The sequence below is a fragment of the Tupaia chinensis genome, unplaced genomic scaffold, assembly GCF_000334495.1.
Source record: "Tupaia chinensis unplaced genomic scaffold, TupChi_1.0 Scaffold000460_1, whole genome shotgun sequence".
Classification (NCBI taxonomy): Eukaryota; Metazoa; Chordata; class Mammalia; order Scandentia; family Tupaiidae; genus Tupaia; species Tupaia belangeri.
The window spans coordinates 1,919,854-1,940,158 of record NW_006159969.1 but is presented as its reverse complement, the minus strand read 5'-3'; the positions used below and the strand labels follow the sequence as shown (position 1 = coordinate 1,940,158).

At 36.4% G+C, this 20,305-nt stretch overlaps 1 protein-coding gene across 6 annotated transcripts in view; it reads left to right on the top strand.

The window, feature by feature from the left end:
- AKAP9 (A-kinase anchoring protein 9) overlaps positions 1 to 20,305 on the top strand; it is a 170,525-nt gene that overhangs the window by 105,981 nt on the left and 44,239 nt on the right. For 4 of the 6 annotated variants that reach the window (XM_014590551.2, XM_014590553.1, XM_014590554.1 and 1 more), the window contains 5 exons: positions 9,624 to 9,786; positions 10,566 to 10,778; positions 12,016 to 12,054; positions 16,370 to 16,602; positions 17,505 to 17,624. In XM_014590551.2, the coding sequence (XP_014446037.1) occupies positions 9,624 to 9,786; positions 10,566 to 10,778; positions 12,016 to 12,054; positions 16,370 to 16,602; positions 17,505 to 17,624 (768 nt within the window). The remainder of the gene's footprint in view (positions 1 to 9,623; positions 9,787 to 10,565; positions 10,779 to 12,015; positions 12,055 to 16,369; positions 16,603 to 17,504; positions 17,625 to 20,305) is intronic. The other 2 variants (XM_014590555.1, XM_006155547.2) reach the window with 1 other exon arrangement.

Here is a 20,305-nt window from a genome sequence, read left to right as displayed (position 1 = left end):
GAGAGGAGAATGGAGGAGAAGGGATTGCGGCGTGACTATCCCGTCTGGGGGGTGATTTCTTGCTTTCTGTCTCTCTGTCTCTCTCTGTCTGTCTGGCGAGCGCACGCGCCCTATAGCAAAAAAAAAAAAAAATCTCTCCGGAATGAGTCACTCCATTAATAACTCTGGTCGATATAATTTACAGACTAAGGAATGGATTTTGGAGTCTGGAGTGCTCACTAGTAAGAGAGGGAGGGAGGGAGCGAGAAAGCACTCTCCAAAGGGGCGAGGGCACACATGCACATGTACCCATTATGTTAATCAAGCCGCATGGGCTGGGATTCCAACCATGATCGGTCACGTGGGATCTACTTGCCTTAACTGCTGTGCTACAGGGCGAACCCAAGAATGCTAACATTTAAAAGAGAATAAGGATAGAAAAGTTTAGGATGGATATTTTGAGAATGAGAGGTAAAGATAAAATAATATCAAGAAAATAATATCATAAAAGCTAAGAGAGTTTCCAAAAGTGTCAGATACCAAGGAGAGATCAAAGATGCTGAGGATTTAGTCGATTGGATATTTCAGTGTGTTTGGTATCAGTGACCTCAGTGAAAACAGTTTCATAGAGGCATAGAGGAGGAAGGAAAAATTCAAAGAGGTAAAGAAATAGAGTTGAGGAAATAGAGCAATTTCATGACATGACGCTTTGAAGAAAACAAGGGGGCACTGAGTGGAGAAGGGAAATGTGTCTTTTTTTTTTTTTTTTAATTTTGCTGTAGAGCATGTGTGCTTGCCAGAGAGAACAGCAACATAGGGAGAGAAAGTGAGAAAGCTCTCCCCCACCCTGGGTGATAGTCACACTGCAGTCCCCTCTCCTCTAGTCTTCTCAGGATTTGGGGCACACATGCATATGCCCCCAGTGTGTTTTCAAGCCACCAGGTTTGGGACTCAAACTGCACAGTTGGTCATGTGGGATCCAGCTGCCTCAACCGCCACACTACAGCTGGCCTGAAAGTGCTTTTTTAAAGATCAGAATAGGTTATGTTGTCTAACAGTAGAAAATTGAAGATGCAGGATATATGGAGTGGGTTATGTAGAGCCAGCTAGCTCCTAGAGGTAGGTAAGGATGGAATCAGAGAACAGGTAGAAAGTGTGTCCTCTGTTTCAGAGAGATCTTGCCTCTGTTAAGTTTGAAGAAAGAGATTATTGCAGATGATAGTGGTTTGTGGTTATGGGGAGGTAAATTTTATTGAAAAGACCCCAGAATCTAAGTAAATATTGTTGAATATTCAAGGTTCTACCCCCTCTCTTTTTTTTTCTTTCTTTAGTAATTTTTTTTCCTATTCATTCATTTATTTATTTATTGGTTATAGAGCACCTGAGCTCACTCAAGAGAGAAAGAGGCAAAGAGAAAAAGAAAGTGAGAAATTACCACCCAGAGATTGGCCATACTGCAATGTCTTCTCCATTCCTCTCAGAATTTTAGGTGCACAGACACACACGTCTGGCATAATTTTCAAGCCTCCAGTTCTGGGGTTCTAATGTGGTCAGCCATGTAGGAATCCAGCACCTTATCCACCATGCTACCTACTGGCTCCATTTTTTCCTTATTTTTTAGTGATATGGTCTTTATATGTTGTGTAATTTTAGTAGAAGATACATACTTATACTTAGTTTTAAGGTTTTGGCCTGCTTTAGATTCCATAGATACTTCCTGTTGTAATGTACTGGGAAATATTTTCTTTATGAGGTGTAAAAGCATCACAAGTATCTGCCTTTTGGGCTGATTTCACAATATATGTTTATAGTAGTATTTCACTTTATATATTTGACTTGAGAGGTGATTTGCTCAGTGATATGGTTAAGTTCACTTAAGAATACATTTCCTGGGGCCAGCAGATGGCATAGTGGTTATGTCACTCGACTACCGCATGGGTGACTGTGGTTTGAATCCCATACCTAGTGGCTTGAAACTCTCATTGGGCACATGTGCATGCATGTCCAAGTTCTCAGGAAGAAAATGGAGGAGAAGGAATTTCAGTGTGGCCATCCCACCTGAGGGGCGATTTCTCACTTTCCTACTCACTGTCTCTGCCTCTCTTTGGCAAATGCACCCACTCCAAGGCAAAAACCTCTCAAAAAAATAAATCAAGGGGACCAGCAGGTGGTGTGGTGGTTAAGATGCTGGATACTCCACATGGCCAACCACAGTTCGAGTCCCAGACCTGAAGGCTTGCTTTCTCACTTTCTCTCTCTCGCTCACTCACTCTGCATGCACGTGTGTGTGTGTGTGTGTGTGTGTGTGTGTGTGTGTCTGTATGTGTGTATCTCGTTCTGGTCAAAATAAAATAAAAATGAATAAATAAAATTAAATAATTATTTAAAAATAAATAAGAATGGGTTTTGTATTTTGCTTATGTAATATAAACTTTATTCTGTAATCTCTGTCTGTGGTTCCATAGAAAATTATCTTTTAAAGTATAGTTTCACAGTTTTTTTTTTTTTTTTTCCTTTTTCAGTAGAGAACATGTGCACACCAGAGAGAAACAGGGTCAGGGCAGAGGGGAGAAGGAAAGTGAGGACCCTTCCCCCCACCCTGGCCAGGTAGGATTACCATTCAACAATCCCTTTTTTTTGGAGAGGTTTTCGCTATAGGGCGCATGTGCTCGCCAGACAGACATAGAGACAGAAAGCGAGAAATCACCCCCCAGGGGGGATGGTCATGCCACAATCCCTTCTCCTCCATTCTCCTCTCGGGATCTTGGGCACGCACGCACACATGCCCGACGTGAGTTTTAAGCCACGGGGTCCAGGACGCAAACTGCGGTCGACTACATGGGAGTCCAGCGACATAGCCATTACACTAACTGCTGGTTCCCACAATCCCTTTTTCTCTGTTCTCCACTCGGGATTTGGGACATGCACTCACACATGTCCAGCATGTTTTGCATGCTGCTAGGTCTGGGACTCAAACCCAGCTCCAATCATGGGCACAAACATGCCTAATATACTCAGGGAAGTCTCTGAGCTCAAACTTGGAACCTTTCCATATGAGTCAACTTCACAGAGTGTCAAATTTTACCACTGCACCACTATCCAAGCTCCAGGGTCACAGATTTTTTTCCATTCACTTATTACTTCTTTTTTTTTTTTGGAGAGGTTTTTGCTATAGGGCACATGCACTCGCCCGACAGAGACAGAGAGATAGAAAGCGAGAAATCACCCCCCAGGGGGGATGCCCATGCCACAATCCCTTCTCCATTCTCCCCTCGGGATTTTTTTCACGCGCGCGCGGCGTGATTTCAAAGCCACTGGGTCCGGGATGCAAACTGCGGTTGACTACATGGGAGTCCAGCGACATAGCCATTATGCTAACTACTGGTCCCAATTACTTCTTTTTTAATCTTTGCCAGAAGGTGCCTACACTCACTGGATCAGGAGTAGGAGGAACAGTAAGAAAGCACTCCCCATGGAAAATGGTCACACTATGGTCCCTGCTCTTTAATTTCCTTCCTCCTTTTGGAATTTTGGGCATAAATGCATCTGATGTGTTTCTCACAACATAGGGTCCGGGACTCAAACGGTAGAGTTGATCATGTGGATTCCAGCTGCCCTAGCCACTGGCTTTCATTGTGGTTTTCTTTGTTTTACTTTTGATCATGTAGAAATAGAATCTGTCTGTTTTGTGGGAATAGTCTTTGAGCAATTAAAGTTTTCCATAATCCAGAGATACTGATAGAGCCAGAGGAAATTACTTACCAAGTCATTCTTGTAGTCTTTCCTTGAAAGAAATTAATGTTATTTATTCCCACAGAATGATTTTCATTAAAGGAATCTTTACTTGTTGTTTTTTAAACAATTATTTTATTTATTCATTCAATCATTTTCATTTGACCAGAGAAAGATAGACACACAGAGAGAAGGAAAGTGAGAAAGCAAACCACCAGGTCCAGGACTCAAACCATGGTTGACCTTGTGGGAGTGTCCAATCCCTTAATCACCAAGCCACCTGCTGGCCCCATTGAAGGAATCTTAATGAATTTACTAGAGTAATGGAATCAACGTCTCCTCCTGGGATATTTCGGGCATGCACACATATGTCCTGGCATGATTTTCAATCCTCCAGGTCCAAGACACCAACTGCAGTTGGCCACATGGGAATACAGCACCTCAACCACCACACCACCTGCTGGCCTGGTTATTGTGACCGCAGTCCACCACCCTGGACCTGGCAGCTTGCTTTCTCACTTTCCCTATCTCTCTTGCTTTCTCTCTCTGACTATCCCTGGTGAGTGCATGTGCTCTATAGAAAATTAAAAAATAATTATGATACAGCACCAGCAGATGTCGTAATGGTTATGTTGCTGGACTACCACATGGCCAACTGTGGTTCAAACTGTGGACCTGATGGCTTGAAATTCATGCCGGGTGTGTGTGCATGCATGCCCAAAAATCTTGAGAGGAGAATAGAAGAGAAGGGATTGTGACATGGTCCATTATTTCACCCTGGGCAGTGATTTCTCACTTTCTGACTCTGTGTCTCTATCACTCTCTCTCACTCTCTTTCTCTCTCTCTCTCTCCAGTGAGTGCACATGCCCTATAGCAAACATCTCTCTTAAAAATAATAAATAAATATGGGACCAGCAGTTGTCATAATGGCTATGTCGCTGGACTCTCATGTAGTGTACCACAGTTCGAGTCCCGGACCCAGTGGGTTAAATTCACGTGGGGCACATGTGTGTGTGTGCCCAAGATCCCGAGTGGAGAATAGAGGAGAAGGGATTGTGGTGTGGCCATCCGCACTGGGGAATGATTTCTCGCTTTCTGTCTCTCTGTCTCTGTCTTTCTGGTGAGCACATGTGCCCCATAGCAGAAACCTCTCCAAAATAAATAAATAATGATAATGATAACTAAATTAGACAAAATAATTCTTTAAAATAATAATAATGATAATTGTAACCAAAGTACTCAAACACATTTTGCCATCAAGTGTTCAGCAGTATATGCAGGATTTAGGTCCTTTATTAAGTAACTTAGAGAAACAAGTAAACAAACAAAAACATCTGAAAAAGAGCAACAGACAGGTTTAACAAATTACAATTTTAAGACCAGCTTGGGCAAAACAGAGAAAACCTGTCTCAAAACAATTTGATTATCCACAACCAAGAGATAATAAGCCGGTTCAGATAATTAAAAAGTATGTCCTTTGAAAATTGAAGTCATTTTATTTTTCTTGTTTTTTTATTGCAAAAAGTTTCATGTGCTTTTTTTTTTTTTTTTTTTTATTGAAAAAAGTTTTTTGTTCTTTTTTTTTTTTTTTTTTTTAGAGAGAGAAAGATTTTTTCTGTAGGGCACGTGTGCTGGCCAGAGAGACAGAGAGATAGAAAGTGAGAAATCACCCCCAGGGCCATTGGCCATGCCACAATCCCTTCTCTGGTTTATTTACCGTTGCCCAGGTTGCTGGAGCTACTTGAAGGCTAACTATTACACACAGTTTGGGCATTTAAATTTTAGTCAGGATTCATGAGATACCATAAATGATGATAATAATCAACTATTATATACAATACAGCTTTGAAAGAAATTTTTTTCCTTAACATGCATTCTGTAAACAGTTCAAGGTGAAAATAGGTTCTAGCTGAACTTTCTATATTTAGTTTTAATTGTTGCTCTGAATATGAAAATTATTTCTAAGAAAACAGCAAAAGGAAGTTCTAAGTTAATTTTTCAGAAATAATTATGATTTGATAAACTTGAATAACGCATTAGTAATGTGGACTCAAACATACCTGATCACACATTTTTAAATTAAAACAGTCTTTAGTAGAACTGGAAAACACTAGCTTATCTTAGATACATTATAAATTTGTCTAAATGTCCTTTTGAAAGCTCTGACGTGGCACTTGGATCCTGTTAAGCAGGCTTTTTTTGTGGGCGTATTAATTCACATTCCACCTGTCAGCGTGCCTATAGGTAAAGACATGAAACCACACCCTCTGTTCTGACCTTTTCCTCAGGGGACACTGAGTAGAATCCTTTGGCTCAACCTGAGAGGCTGTTTGGATAGCTCAGTTCTGAAGAGCTTTTCCTTTTGCTACGAGTGAAGCAACAAGAACAAGGGAAAGGTTGCTGATTATATTTCTCAGGACTGCTACTATGGAGATTTAAAACTTGACCTTCCCTGCCAAGTTCTGCTTGGAAGGCTTACTTATTACCAGAGACATATTTGATCCTGAAAGCAGTTCTGTTGCTCAGCCGGATATTTATATATTCATTTGTCAAGGATTTTGTTATTCTGATTATAGAGTGGGATTTTCTTTGTTTCCTTTTATTTTTGTTTTGGGAGGCTTTTTAAATTTTTTATTTTGACTTTTTTAGGGATGAAAACAGAGATCTAGTATTTTAGATTTATGTGGCTTTTTTTCCTAGACTTTTTCCACCCCTTTTATTGTTCAGTTGTATGCATTAATTTTAGAATGTTTGAAAGTGCCCAACAAATTTTTATACAGCTGTGGTGTGTTTCGATAAACAGAAATTTTTAATGTAATGGGAAACCGATAAAGCAAATGAGGAAACTTGGCAACTATATCATCCAGAATGGATTCTTACAGTACTTATTTGGCATCTGTCAAACTCAGTGGCTCATGGTTGGAAGAACAAGATGAGGACATTTATGAGGTTGAATCTCGAGTGCCTTTACCACATCCTTTTCCTCTGTGTGAACATTTGGATGAAAATAACTCAGTAATTATTAATACTTCTATTTTTCATTTTATTCATAAAAGAAATGGGCATGCATTAAAGCTTGTTTCTAAAATTTCACTGCCTACCCCTCCTTACTCAGTAAGTATGGAAAGTATTCATTTAGTTTAAAAACTATGTATAATGAGAAGTGAAATTTTAAGTCTTTAAAGACATTAAGTACGATAGAACCTTGTTTTGTTGTTTTATGTGTTACTACTCGTTTATACTGGAAGTGTTAAGGCCTAAGTTTGGTTTAAGAGACTCAAAGTTGGCTACATTTTAATTCCAGAAAGAACAAGATAATATTACATTTCTCCAGTGCCAGGAAAACTGTTTAAAAACGTCCTGCTCGTCCTTTAAGAGTCTTGCTTTTGTATGCTTATAATGCCGATCCTGCATAAAAACAGGATGATTGTATTTGAGACAGTAGGGATTGTGTTATCTAAAACAAATAAATGAATTGTCATCGAGCCAATTAGGAAATGTTTACAATCATATGACATGTTAGCTGTAGTTCCAGACAAGAAAAAAGGAAACTTAGATTCTGATTTTCTTATTAACATCTTCAGGAACTTATTTTCTATGTTTAATGTGTTTACTAGTCCTGTGAGAAATGGCTTTTCTTGCCTTTTATGTGAAATGTATTGTGTAAACATTGTTAAGAGTGATTAGCATAAAGAATATTTAGTGTTTCAGGTTTGTTGTGTTGTGAATGATTCACTACAAGTTATTCAGCACTTTTATGACTTTCATGACTTTATGCTATATTAGCTAATATTTAACAAGCCAGTTGGTTTTCAGAATAGTTTCATTGCCTCTTGTACAAGTTTTTTTTTTATTAAAGTGACAGAATAGTCACTTATGCTTTGCATATACTTTTAATATAATGGTGTTTTTTAACTATATTGAAAATACCAAATACAAAAATTTTATATACTTTATATTCTTACAGATGTTAGAAATAAACCATACCCTAATTGGATGGAAAACTTTTGTTTTTTGTTTTTTAAGTATAAAGTATTTAGAAGAGCATTTGAAGGGGTTTTTTGTATCCTGATTAAGTGTGGATTCCATCTGCTATAATAAGTGAAATTTGTTTACTAGATTTACTATATTTGACTACTTCAACTTTCTTTTGTTTTCTAAATCTCTGGTTTTATTGTAAATATTTAAATGCACTGTAAGACTGGTTTAGATCTTGTCAAGAACTATTACACAGATTAAAAAATTATTGACCTAAAGGAAGTATTTATTTTATTGTAAGTACTTTGTTGTATTTCTACAATAAATTTCAAAAAGGGAAAAAAATATATTCAAAGTTACAGTTTTGTATTCTTAGATATTTCATGTATTACTAGGCCACCATTGTATAATGTACAGATAAAGTTATATATATATATATATATATATATATATATGTAGAAGCAGTTGAGATATACTAAAAATATGTTGTGACTGTAAATTCAAAAGATTAATTTTAAACAAATTAGTTCATACTTTATGGTCATGTTTCTTTACCATAAAAAGTAATTTATAGTAGTTCCAGTTACAGGAAAATTATTCTTTGCCTGTTAAAACTTGAAGTATTTATAAAGTTTAACCCTTTTTGAAATAACAGCATATTATCACTGATATTTTACAAAATAATTTGTGACTTGAAATTTTTCTAATTTTCCATTATGAGTCTTAATTATGAGTCTTATGTGTAGTTATATTATTTTCAAATAGTAATTTATAAGTGATATTTAAAGTGTGCTATTAAAAAAAATTATGTACTGAATATTTTAGAAACTAATTATAATACATTACTGATGACTGATTAGAAACTACTGTGTTTGATCATATTTTAGTCTTATAACTTGGTAATAATATCTTTCTGATATCCAAAGTACTTCATATAAATTTACAAATTCTTATGGCATTGCAATGAGCCTATTTTTAATATATATATATATTATTATAATTTCTTAAAAAAATTTTTTTGGACTAAGAACTAGAAACATTTGAGCTCAATATTTTTGCATGTGTTCTAGGTAAGCAGGCCTTGGTAGTCAGAAGCCCAGAAAGCTAGGGCAGAGATGGTGATTTCTATAATTTCATATCACTGATTCAGTAACAGTGGTCCAATTATCTCCCAAATAAGAGCTTTGACCTTGAGTCTGTGACTGCTATGTTCAAAATTATAGTCAGTATGTGCCAGTGACACCATTTTAAAGAGTTAAAGTCTTCATATTCTGAGATTTTTAAAATAAACAGAATATTCATAGAATCTTTAGATGTTTTACAAATGGACAGAAATACAAAGCTTTTGGTTAAAACATATATTTTATTAGTGTAATAATATCATTTAATTGTGCCATATGATTTTCTTAATTGCTGTCATTATATTAATCATGTATTATTAGTCCCCCACTGGATATAGCATATACTATAGGGGTCACAGTCAATAAATGTAAAGGAAATAAAGTTTATCTTAGACCACATAGTTATATAAAATTATTTAGTACATACAACTAGAGCCTGTACCTTATTAACTTTATATCTCCATTTGTATGATTGAGTACACATCCATTATTTAAAGTGTTTTAGTTCCAAAAGAAGCATGATCTTTTGTTCATTAAAATCAGAATACATCTCTTAGGAGTGGTACATAGCTAATCTGCTTGTCTACTCTGACTTATTCTACATGCTAATGTCAGCATGCAATAGAAATATTTAAATGACTACATCAATAGAATATCTTTATATAAAAATCTTTTCCTTTTTTTATTTGACTACATCAATAGTATATCTTTATATAAAAATCTTTTCCTTTTTTTAAGCTTTATTGAGAAATCTCACTGGTATTCCCACTAGTGTTTACCTTCTTTCATTAATTCTTTCTCTCTTTGTTTAGCTCGAACATGCGAAAGTTACACAGACGGAGTTGATGCGTGAGTCATTTAGACAGAAACAAGAGGCTACTGAATCTCTTAAATGCCAGGAAGAATTACGAGAGCGCCTTCATGAGGAGAGCCGAGCCAGAGAACAACTGGCTGTGGAGCTCAGTAAGGCTGAGGGTGAGCACCCTACCTTTGGCAACTGAGGAGGGAGAGGTTTTATCTTACAGTAGAGATTATGATGTACAGCCGGGTTTGGGAAACACCAGGCTCTTAGAGTGATTATTAAGAAGTAGTTGTAGGTTGTCTCCAAAGTTCCCACAAGCAATATTAAAATCACATGTAATTTTAGTTATAACAAGAATTATACAATTACAGAAAAAATTGAAATCTTAGAAAATGCAGAAATGGATGGTGGTGAGACATCATTACCATAAACCCATCATCCTAAGACAGCTTTTGTTTCTTAAAATATAAAGAAACTGAAGCTAAAAATATGTCATTAATTTGTTCAAGGTCACCTCTAAATGGTGACTGCAGGCTTTTAAACCTTTATAGGCCCATGCTTTTTCTGTTCTCCCATGCTACTGTAGATATTGGCCTTAAAAAAAAAAACAAAAAAACTTAATATATCAACCTTCTCTAGTATATTTAAAGTGTGATTCAGTTCATAAACATTTGATTTATATTAACTGTCCAGGAACCTATCTATCTATATCCGTTAAAAAAAGGGAGTTCGACAGTTTGTATTTATACACAATGGTAAATGAGAGAAAGACTTCATTAAACATCATATTAAAGGTTTAGTTGCTGCTATCAGCAACAAATTCATTCAAGACTTAATAGGTTGGAATGATTCAAGTTTCACTAAGAATACACCTTTTATTGTTTCTATTAAAACTTGATGGTAAAATTCTAAATGAATAGTGATTCTGTTCCCCCTCAATTTTGTCTTATAGGTGTCATTGATGGTTATGCAGATGAGAAGACTCTTTTTGAAAGGCAAATTCAGGAGAAAACTGATGTTATAGATCGTCTTGAGCAGGAGTTGTTATGTGCAGGTAATAGATTGCAAGAATTAGAAGCAGAACGACAGCAGATCCAAGAAGAAAGAGAATTACTCTCCAGACAGAAGGAGGCTATGAAAGCAGAGGCAGGCCCAGTCGAACAACGTATGTTTTTTCAGACTTTGTATGAAACATTCTCCTAAGTTTATTTATATTCTTTAAAAGTTCAAGGTGTAGTATATTTTTTTTCCTCCTTCAGCACCATTATTCATGGGTCTTACAGAGGGACTTGATAAATGAAAAATTTGCCTTCTATGTAACTGTCTTATTAGCCAACCATGTGGAATCAGAAGTTTTTGTCTTTTTTCCTTTGGCAAATGTTAATGAAAAAAGATAGTTCTACATTTTCCTTAAAATTTAGCCTCAAGAGAAAGTTGCAAATAATGAGGCAGAATATTTTAAAACTTGTGTAAGGTTTAGTTCTCTTAGTAGCCCAGAGACAGCAAAACTGTATAGTTAAATAAATAAAGCACTGATCTAGCACTAGTAATAATCACGTATAGGGGATTTTGGCCTATGAGCAGAAAAGATTGTAAAGGTCAGTGGCTGTTAGGAACAAGCTGACATCTAGTTTTAAGTAGGATTTCAAAGAATATATAAATTTATTAGAACCTTTCATTTTTCCTTGAATGAGAAATTAAGTAACATCTCAAAATAAAAGTTTACTTAGTGGTACAGGTCAATTTTTGCAATAATGAAATTTTAAATCCTCTTTACTAAGTTCTTTTACTTGTATATCTCAAGTTATAAATGTGTAGTTTCACTTATATCGTCATCAATTTGGAAATATAGCAAACATTTTTGGAATATAGTGAAGCTTTTTATTGTTGCTTAAATTAACACAAGTATAGAGTTGGAATATTTTTTAAATTTCTTCTTTACATTAATTGTTACACATCTTCATGGGGTATAATGTGGATTTTTAAAACATGCATGCAGTGTGCAATGATCAAATCAAGGATAACACCATCATTTTCGACAAATGCCACTACATTATGATGTGTACCATTAATTTTTGCTCTACTAGTTTTTTCTTTTTCTTTTATATATATATATATGTATACATGTATGTATGTATGTATGTATGTATGTATATGTATGAAAGATTGGCATGTCTGTTTTTTTCAATTAGAAATTTTTAGTGTAGAAAGAATACATGTCATAGGCATAATATATTCAAGAAATAACGGAACTTCTCAAAATATTACCAGTGATAAACAAACCTTTGCTTCTGACACGTGTGCACATGTGCCCTCGTGTATGCATTATCCTGTTTTAGGAAATAGAAGACATATAAATTATATTTTTGTTCTTTGTGTTTTGTTTTTTACTATTTTCTTAGGACTAGTAGATGCTGCAGATGATGCAGCACCGGGAACAGGTGTGTGTATACAATTGCATGGCCGATCTTTGGGTGGTAAACTTAAACTTCAAATTTGGGTGACTCTTGAATTATTAACCAACTAACATATCTGATTTTGCAGTTTTGCTGTGGTGTTTTATACTCATAGTTTTTCTCTTTAACAACAAAAACACTTTTCTTGCAATGAAAGTACATACTTTTATTTGAAATTAACAACTAGTGGCCATCATCTTATTATATATCTATTTTTGTACACCACTTAGAAGCATTTTGATTTTTTAAAGAAAATGTTGAGTTTTTTAAAAAATCTTTCAACAAATACATTAAATTCATTAGTCTATAATTTCTAAGTCATAAAGTATAATATATAAGGTGATGGTTGCAACATGATTAGTGAAGTTTAGTAAGAGGCTAGCTGGTTGTATTTCTTTTATATTATCATCTAATATCAATACTGTTTAAAAGGACAGGTTTCTGTAGATTTTTAGTCCTGAGTACGGTGTTGGCATACCAGTTAATATACTCTAGGGCTATGTTCTTTCCACTTTAGTAATTAGAGAATTGTTTTACTTTTGCTGTATATTTATTCTTGCATTAACAATACTACTAATAATAACTGACACCTACTTAGTGCTGAAAACAGGTACTGTTCTCTACGTAGATTACATCATTCAATCCCAAAGTAACTTTTTTGTGTGTGGGTTTTTACCTTAAGGTGCATGTACTAGCCAGAGAGAGAGAGAGATAGTGAGAGAGAAAATGAGAAATCACCCCTTTGGGGGGATGGCCACACCACAATCCCATTTCCTCTATTCTCCTCTTAGAATCTTGGGCATACAGGCGCACACACCTGGCATGAGTTGCAAGCCACCAGGTCCAGGACTTGAACTGTGGTCAGCATGTGGGAGTCCAGTGACATAACTCCTACACCATTTGCTCAGCTCCTACAAAATACTCTTAAGAGATCGGTGATATTATTATCCTCAATTTACATAAAAGAAAATTGAAGGATATGTATTAAGTCTCACATAGATGATCAAGGGCAGAGTTAGAATTTAGCCTCCAGTGTACTCTTAGACACTATACCACTCTGCCTTTCATTACTATTTATTACTTTACTTTAAGAATTATTTATTTAATTTTATTTATTATTTTAAAATTTGCTATAGGGCATGCACACTCACCAGAGAGAGAGAGAGAGACAAAGAGCGAGAGAAAGGGAAAGTAAGAAAGCAAACCACCAGGCTCAGGACTTAGTGCCCCAACTACAATGCCACTTGCCAGCCCCAATGTGTATTTATTCTTGATGCACATATAAGGGACTTCAAAAAGTTCGTGAAAAATGGTATTTTAAAATATTAACATCACTTTGAAAGGGCAGCAGGTGGCATAGTGGTTGAGGTGCTGAACCTCTCAGATAGCAGACCGCGGTTTGATTCCCAAATGTGGCAACTCACTTTCTCACTTCCCTCTCTCTCTCCATGACAATAGCTGGTCAGGTTGGGACCAGCAGATGGCATAATGGTTACATCATTGGACCCCCATTTAGTCAACCTTGGTTCGAGTCCTGGAACAGGACTTAAACTCAGACTGGGCACGTGTGCATGTGTGCCCAAGATCCAGAGAGGAGAATGGAGGAGAACGGATAGCAGTGTGACCATCCTCCCTGGGGGTGATTGCTTCCTTTCCATCTCTCTGTCTCTCTCTGTCTTTCTGGTGGATGCACATGCCTATAGCAAAAACCTTTCTTTTAAAAAAAAAAATCTAGTCAGGTTAAAAAATAATAATAAATTTGAAAAATATTTTTTAAAAATTACGTTGAAGATAATTTTGTAAGCAATGATACCAGTCATTTAGTCTATCCCTGAAGAACTGAGAGTTTTGAGAGTTTAACCATGTCAGTGCAGCAATTTTTTACATTATTTACTGAAGAAATATATGCCCTTTAAAAGAATTTTTTTTTTTTTCATATTTGAAGACAAAAAAGTCAGAAGGAACAAATCAGGACTGTAAAGTGAATTCTTAATGATTTCCCATTGAACTCTCATAATTGCTGCTGTTTGGTGAGAGGAATGAGTAGCAGCATTGCGGTGGCAGTTTTCCAGGTGTTTTTTGCTTGAAGCTTCAACTAACTTCCTCTAAATGATCTCATTATAAGCAAATTATTATGTTTTTCTTTGGCCCTTCAGAAAGTCAATAAAAGCAAAATACCTTGAGCATCTAAAATCTGTTGCCATGACCTTTGCCCTTGACCAATCTTTTTTTGCTTTGATGGATCACTTCTGCCTCTTGGTAACCATTACTTTGATTTTGCTTTGTCTTCAGGATTATGCTGGTAAACACATGTGTCATCTTTGACATGATTTAAGATCTTGATCCCACTTACTTGAAATTTTCATAGAGACTTCTGCTCTTGCCCACAGCTGATCTAGGTGTAATAGTTTTGGCACCCATTAAGCAAAAAAGGTTGCTCGGGACCAGCAGTTAGCATAATGGCTATGTCGCTGGACTCCCATGTAGTCAACCACGGTTTGAGTCCCGGACCCGGTGGCTTAAACTCACGCCGGGTGCGTGTGGGTGCGTGCCCAAGATCCCCAGAGGAGAATGGAGGAGAAGGAATTGAGGCGTGGCCAGCCCCCGGGGGGTGATTTCTCGCTTTCTGTCTCTCTATCTCTGTCTATCTGGCGCGCGCACACGCCCTATAGCAAATAAAAATCTTTCCAAAAAAAAAGGCAAAATGGTTGCCCAGCTTTAATTTTTCAGTCAGAATCATGCAAGCTAAACCAGTTGAGATGTCTGGTGTTGGCTGCTGTTTCTGTTGTTAATCTTCAATTAGATCATGAACAAGATTAATTTTTTTCCTCACAGATTGATAAAAATGATCTGCTGTGGTCATAATCTCCAACATTGTCTTAATCCTTTCTTAAAATGGGTCACTCATTGGGACCAGCAGATGGCATACTGGTTACGGCGTAGGACTCTCATGTAATTGACCACAGTTCGAGGGCCAGACCTGGCGGCTTAAAATTCAAGCCAGGTGTGTGTGTATATGCACCCAAAATCTCAAGAGGAGAATGGAGAGGAAGGGATTGTGGCGTGGCCATGCCCTCTGGGGGGAGTGATTTCTCGCTTTCTCTCTCTGTTTCTACCTCTAGCGAGCTTACACGCCATATAGCGAAAAGAAACTCTTTTTAAAAAATTGTAAATTGCTCATTTCTTTGGGGCATTGTCCTCATAAGCTTTCTGTAAATCATTGTTTTCACCATTCCTCTACCCAAGCTTCTCTATAAATTTGATATGTATTTTTGCTTCAGTTTTAGCAGACTTCATGTTGCTTTAACAGAGGCTCTTTTAAAACTGATGTCTTGTCTTTCTTAGTGCTTTAAATTAGATCCTGTTCAGACTGTTACAACAGATTAGTATGAGATTATTTTGAGTGCAGAAAATCTTTTTTTTTTTTTTTTTGGAGAGGTTTTCGCTATAGAGCGTGGGCACTCGCCAGACAGAGACAGAAAATGAGAGATCGCCCCCCAGAGGGGATGGCCACGCCGCAGTCCCTTCTCCTCCATTCTCCTCTCGGGATCTTGGGTATGCACGCACATGTGCCCCACATGAGTTTTAAGCCCCCGGGTCCGGGACACGAACCGCGGTCGACTACATGGGAGTCCAGCGACACAGCCATTACACTAACTACTGGTCCCCAAAATCTTTTAAATTCTTGTGTAAATTTTTATAATATCTACTTTCCATGAGCTTTTTGAATACCCCTCTAATATGTGATTATAAAAAAGCAATTCAGGAATATGGTTCTAATAAGTAGTAAGACTAACAGGAAATTCTAATTATAGTTTTATTTCTTTTCCTGTAACTAACTTGTGCTGGTTAAAGATTTATAGGATTTGATCTTAATATGTGTTGTGTATGCATATAAAAATGACTTTATGGGCTTGGACTGAAATGATTTTTTTTTTTTGCCTGAGGGTATGAAATGGTGAGACTTTTCTATGCTTGAATTTAATTGGACTTGGTTCTTTTTCAAATAATGAAATCAGATTTTTTTGGTCATTTGCTATGTTATTTTCACAAAAAGTGACAGGGCATGTTCTTTTGTGTTAATTCTATGTAATTTTATTAATATTAGTTTTATAACTTATATTAAGATATATTATGATATTTTGATATTTTTATAAGAAAATATTTACCTTTTATCTGTTTAAAATACTTTTCAGTCTTATTTCATGAAGGTGAAATTTGAACCTATTATAGGCTATTTAATTGTCATAACATCATCAATTGTAATTTAACTCAGTATACTTTTTGTATTTATAAACAGAATTACTACAGGAGACAGAAAAATTAATGAAGGAAAAACTAGAAGTACAGTGTCAAGCTGAAAAAGTGCGTGATGACCTTCAAAAACAAGTGAAAGCTCTAGAAATAGATGTTGAGGAACAAGTCAGTAGGTTTATAGAGCTGGAACAAGAAAAAAATGCTGAACTAATGGATTTAAGACAGCAAAACCAAGCACTGGAAAAACAGCTAGAAAAAATGAGAAAATTTTTAGATGTGAGTACATTCAGCTTGAATATTGGTTTTCTTTTTACAGTGGAATGCTACTTGCTACTGTTCTAGGCTGTGAATTTTAAATTTTGAAGAGACTCTTGAATTAAGATTTTCGACTGTATATTCTACAAATTGATCCAAAAGTACTATTTTATTAGAAAATTCTAATAATTTTAATTGTGCAACAGGCAGAATTAAGAGCAGTACCGCCCAGTTATGAATAAGCCCTGCCGCCTAACGTTTCCAGATTCAGAGTTATAAGCTTATCCTAGTCTTTCATTTAACCAATAGCCAAAACAGGTGAGGATCCTAAGTGCTAACTGACCACCATTGCTTCACTGTCAGAAGGTAACACATGGAACCATGGCTCATAGAAACAGGACTAGAACAGTTGTCATGCTTGCCATCACTCTCTTTCAAAAAACTTTTCAGTCTCTAATTTCACATGGATTTTCTTTGGGATTTTATTTAAGCCTGATATTCTCTTCACAGATGAGAGAATCTAATTCTTACATGTTTTATGTTAGATTAGGATTAAAGAAACTGATTTAGAATTTGATTCCACTTATTTTGTTTAATGAATAAATTAACAATGGAGTTCTTTTTCATTTTGAAATGGTGAATTCACTTTAAGTGTTTTTTTTTTTCATTCTGAATTTAATATTAGTTGAATAAAAAAGAAATGAACTTTAAATATTTAACTACCCTTTTTTGTTGAAGAGCTCAAACAGGTTATATTTGATACAGAAAAATGTTATCTTTTTAAATCTTCATGGTTTAGGTTATTTTGTGCTCATCAGTCCTTTGTCTTCAAACAAAATTAGTCTGTAATTAAAGGAAAGTATGAAAAATAATGGCTTTAATAGGTACTGCTTCTTCATTGGCTTCTTATCATTAACCTTTAGGAACAAGCCATTGATAGAGAACACGAGAGAGATGTATTCCAACAAGAAATACAGAAACTTGAACAGCAGCTTAAGGTTGTACCTCGATTCCAGCCCATTAGTGAACATCAAACTAGGGAGGTAAGAACTTTACTAATATTGCCTACCTTCTAGTAATTTATATCTTGAATATAAATAAGATGCATATCATGAAAAACTTAAAAGTGCATTCTTTCTATTGTATGCAAATCTTCAAAGTCATGAAATTGAGTATTACTTAATCATTAGAAGCTCATAACCTTAAAAATTGTTTGTATCAGATATCAAAATCATTCTCATGTGCATGTCTTCTATTGGGCTGTCAGAAAAGTCGTGACACATTTTTGCATAGAAAGATGCATCAAGACTTTTTTTTTTTAAGAATAATTTAACTTAATTTTATTTATTTTTACCTTTTTTTTAGAGAGAGGGGACGTGAGAAAACAAGCCACCAGGTCTGGTACCTGCAGTTGACCATGTAGGAGTCCAGTACCTTAACCACCACAACACCTGCTGGCCCCCCTCGTGACTTTTCTGATGACCCACTAATATTGCCCAGTTAAACTTCCCTGCTTGTTTCTCTTTATCTATTGCCATTCCCCAAAGAATTAGTTATAAATACTATCTGTATTCACTCTTTACTGTTTTCCATTCTCCTTTCAGTCCACTCTGGTGAAATTTCCAACCCCTATATCTCAGTGTGGTTTTAAATTTATATTGTTCTTGTAAAGGATACCTAGAGCCTCTTGGGTATATCCAATAATCACCTCTGGCTTCATTCTACTCAGCCATTCAGAGGCATTCGGTGCAGCCTTCTTCTAGAAACATTCTTTGCTTGTCTTCTGTGATACATCTGCTTCACTGATCTCCTCTAGTCTTTGTTTCTCTTTTAGTTACCCAAAATAAATGATAGAGCATCCTAAGACTTCCAATATTCTTTCCTAGACAGTCATATAAATGAATCTACATTTGTCATACACTTGCACTGCAGACTTGAATGTTCAGCGGTCTTTCTCCACACTCCGATATCTCAAATTAATATGTCCAAAAGAGGACTCTTGATTCCTGGTTAGTCCCTACCAGAGAAAAGAAGAACGCATGTTTCTGTTTTGTCTCAGGAAATTCTATACCTTCTACACCTTCCTTATTGCTAAGACCTAGAATTCATCCTTGATTCCCTTTGTTTTCAAAATCCCTACCTTCACTTCTTTGGTGGATCAGATTGTACTGTGTCTTTCTGTTCTTTCCACCTTTATTCATCTTTCTAAATTGTAGTAGTCATTGTTGGCCTGGATGATTGTGGCGGCCTCCCAATCTGTCTCCCAGCTTCTACTTATACACCCCAAACTGTCCATTTTCCTAGAATAGAAACATAGACAGAAGTCCGTATTTACCAAATGAATGCTGCATGAATGAAGGAAAATTCACTGTATAAATCCCTGTGGTGATAACGCCATTGTAAGGTAATCCCAGTTTGGATCATGACTCTGCAATTTACTAGGTCTGTGACAATGACCAGGTTATTTAGCCTCTCAAACTTGTTTATTCATTTCTGAAGTAGAGATTATAATAGCATCGACCTCATAGGCATAGTCACCTGGCACATAGCAAACACATCAATTTAACTGGCATTATTTCTTTAAATAATTTTTACTTTAAAAAATTGGTTATTACTTATCATTTCTATGCAGTTTACTGTATTCATTTCTATTGAAAGAGTTAGAAAGATGGGACCAGTTAATGGTGTAATGGTTATGTTGCTGTACTCCACATAATTGACCAGGGTTTAAGTCCCAGATCTGGCAGCTTAAAACTCACACTAGGCATGTGTGCACACATGCCCAAAATTGTAAGAGGAAAATGGAGGAGAAGGGATTGCAGCGTGGCCATCTCCTCTGGGGGGATGATTTTTCACTTTCTGTTTCTCTGTCTCTCTGTGAGTGCACAGACATTATAGCAAAAATACTACCCCTCCCCCCAAAAAAAAGTTAGAAAGAAATATAAATGTCTATAACCTCATCGTGATAAAATGTTACTAAAATTGGGGTCAACAGGTGGCATGGGGGTTAAGGTGCTGGACTCCCACATGGATCCCCACAGTTTGAGTCCCAGACCTGGCAGCTTGAAAATCACACCAGGTGTGTGCATGCACATGCATGCCCAAAATCCTGAGAGGAGAATAGAGGGAAAGGGATTATGGCATGGCCAACTTCCATGGGGGCATTATTTTTCACTTTCCCTCTCTTTGTCCCTCTTCAGCAAACTCATGTGCCCTTTGGCAAAAACTTTACTAAACGAAGTTGTTTTAAATGTTATTGTATCTAAGTCATCGGGAAAGTCATGTTTTTCTATGCATTAGTAATGTCATGACTTTCCTGACAACCCAGTACTATAGCAGTAGGAAATTTAGCAATCTCTTATCAATATCTCCATATTATTTTTTCTGTTAAAAATAGTTTCAGCTTTTGTTTTGTTTTGTTTTGTTTTGAGAGGTTTTCGCTATAGGGCGTGTGCGCTCGCCAGACAGACAGAGAGAGACATAGAGACAGAAAGCGAGAAATCATTCCCCAGGGGGGATGGTCACGCCGCAGTCCCTTCTCCTCCGTTCTCCTCTCGGGATCTTGGGCACGCACGCACTCGCACCCGGCATGAGTTTAAGCCACCGGTCCGGGACGCGAACCGCGGTCGACTACGTGGGAATCCAGCGACATAGCCATTACAGTAACTGCTGGTTCCCAAAATAGTTTCAACTTTTGAAAAGTATTTATTGAAACCAAAAGAAT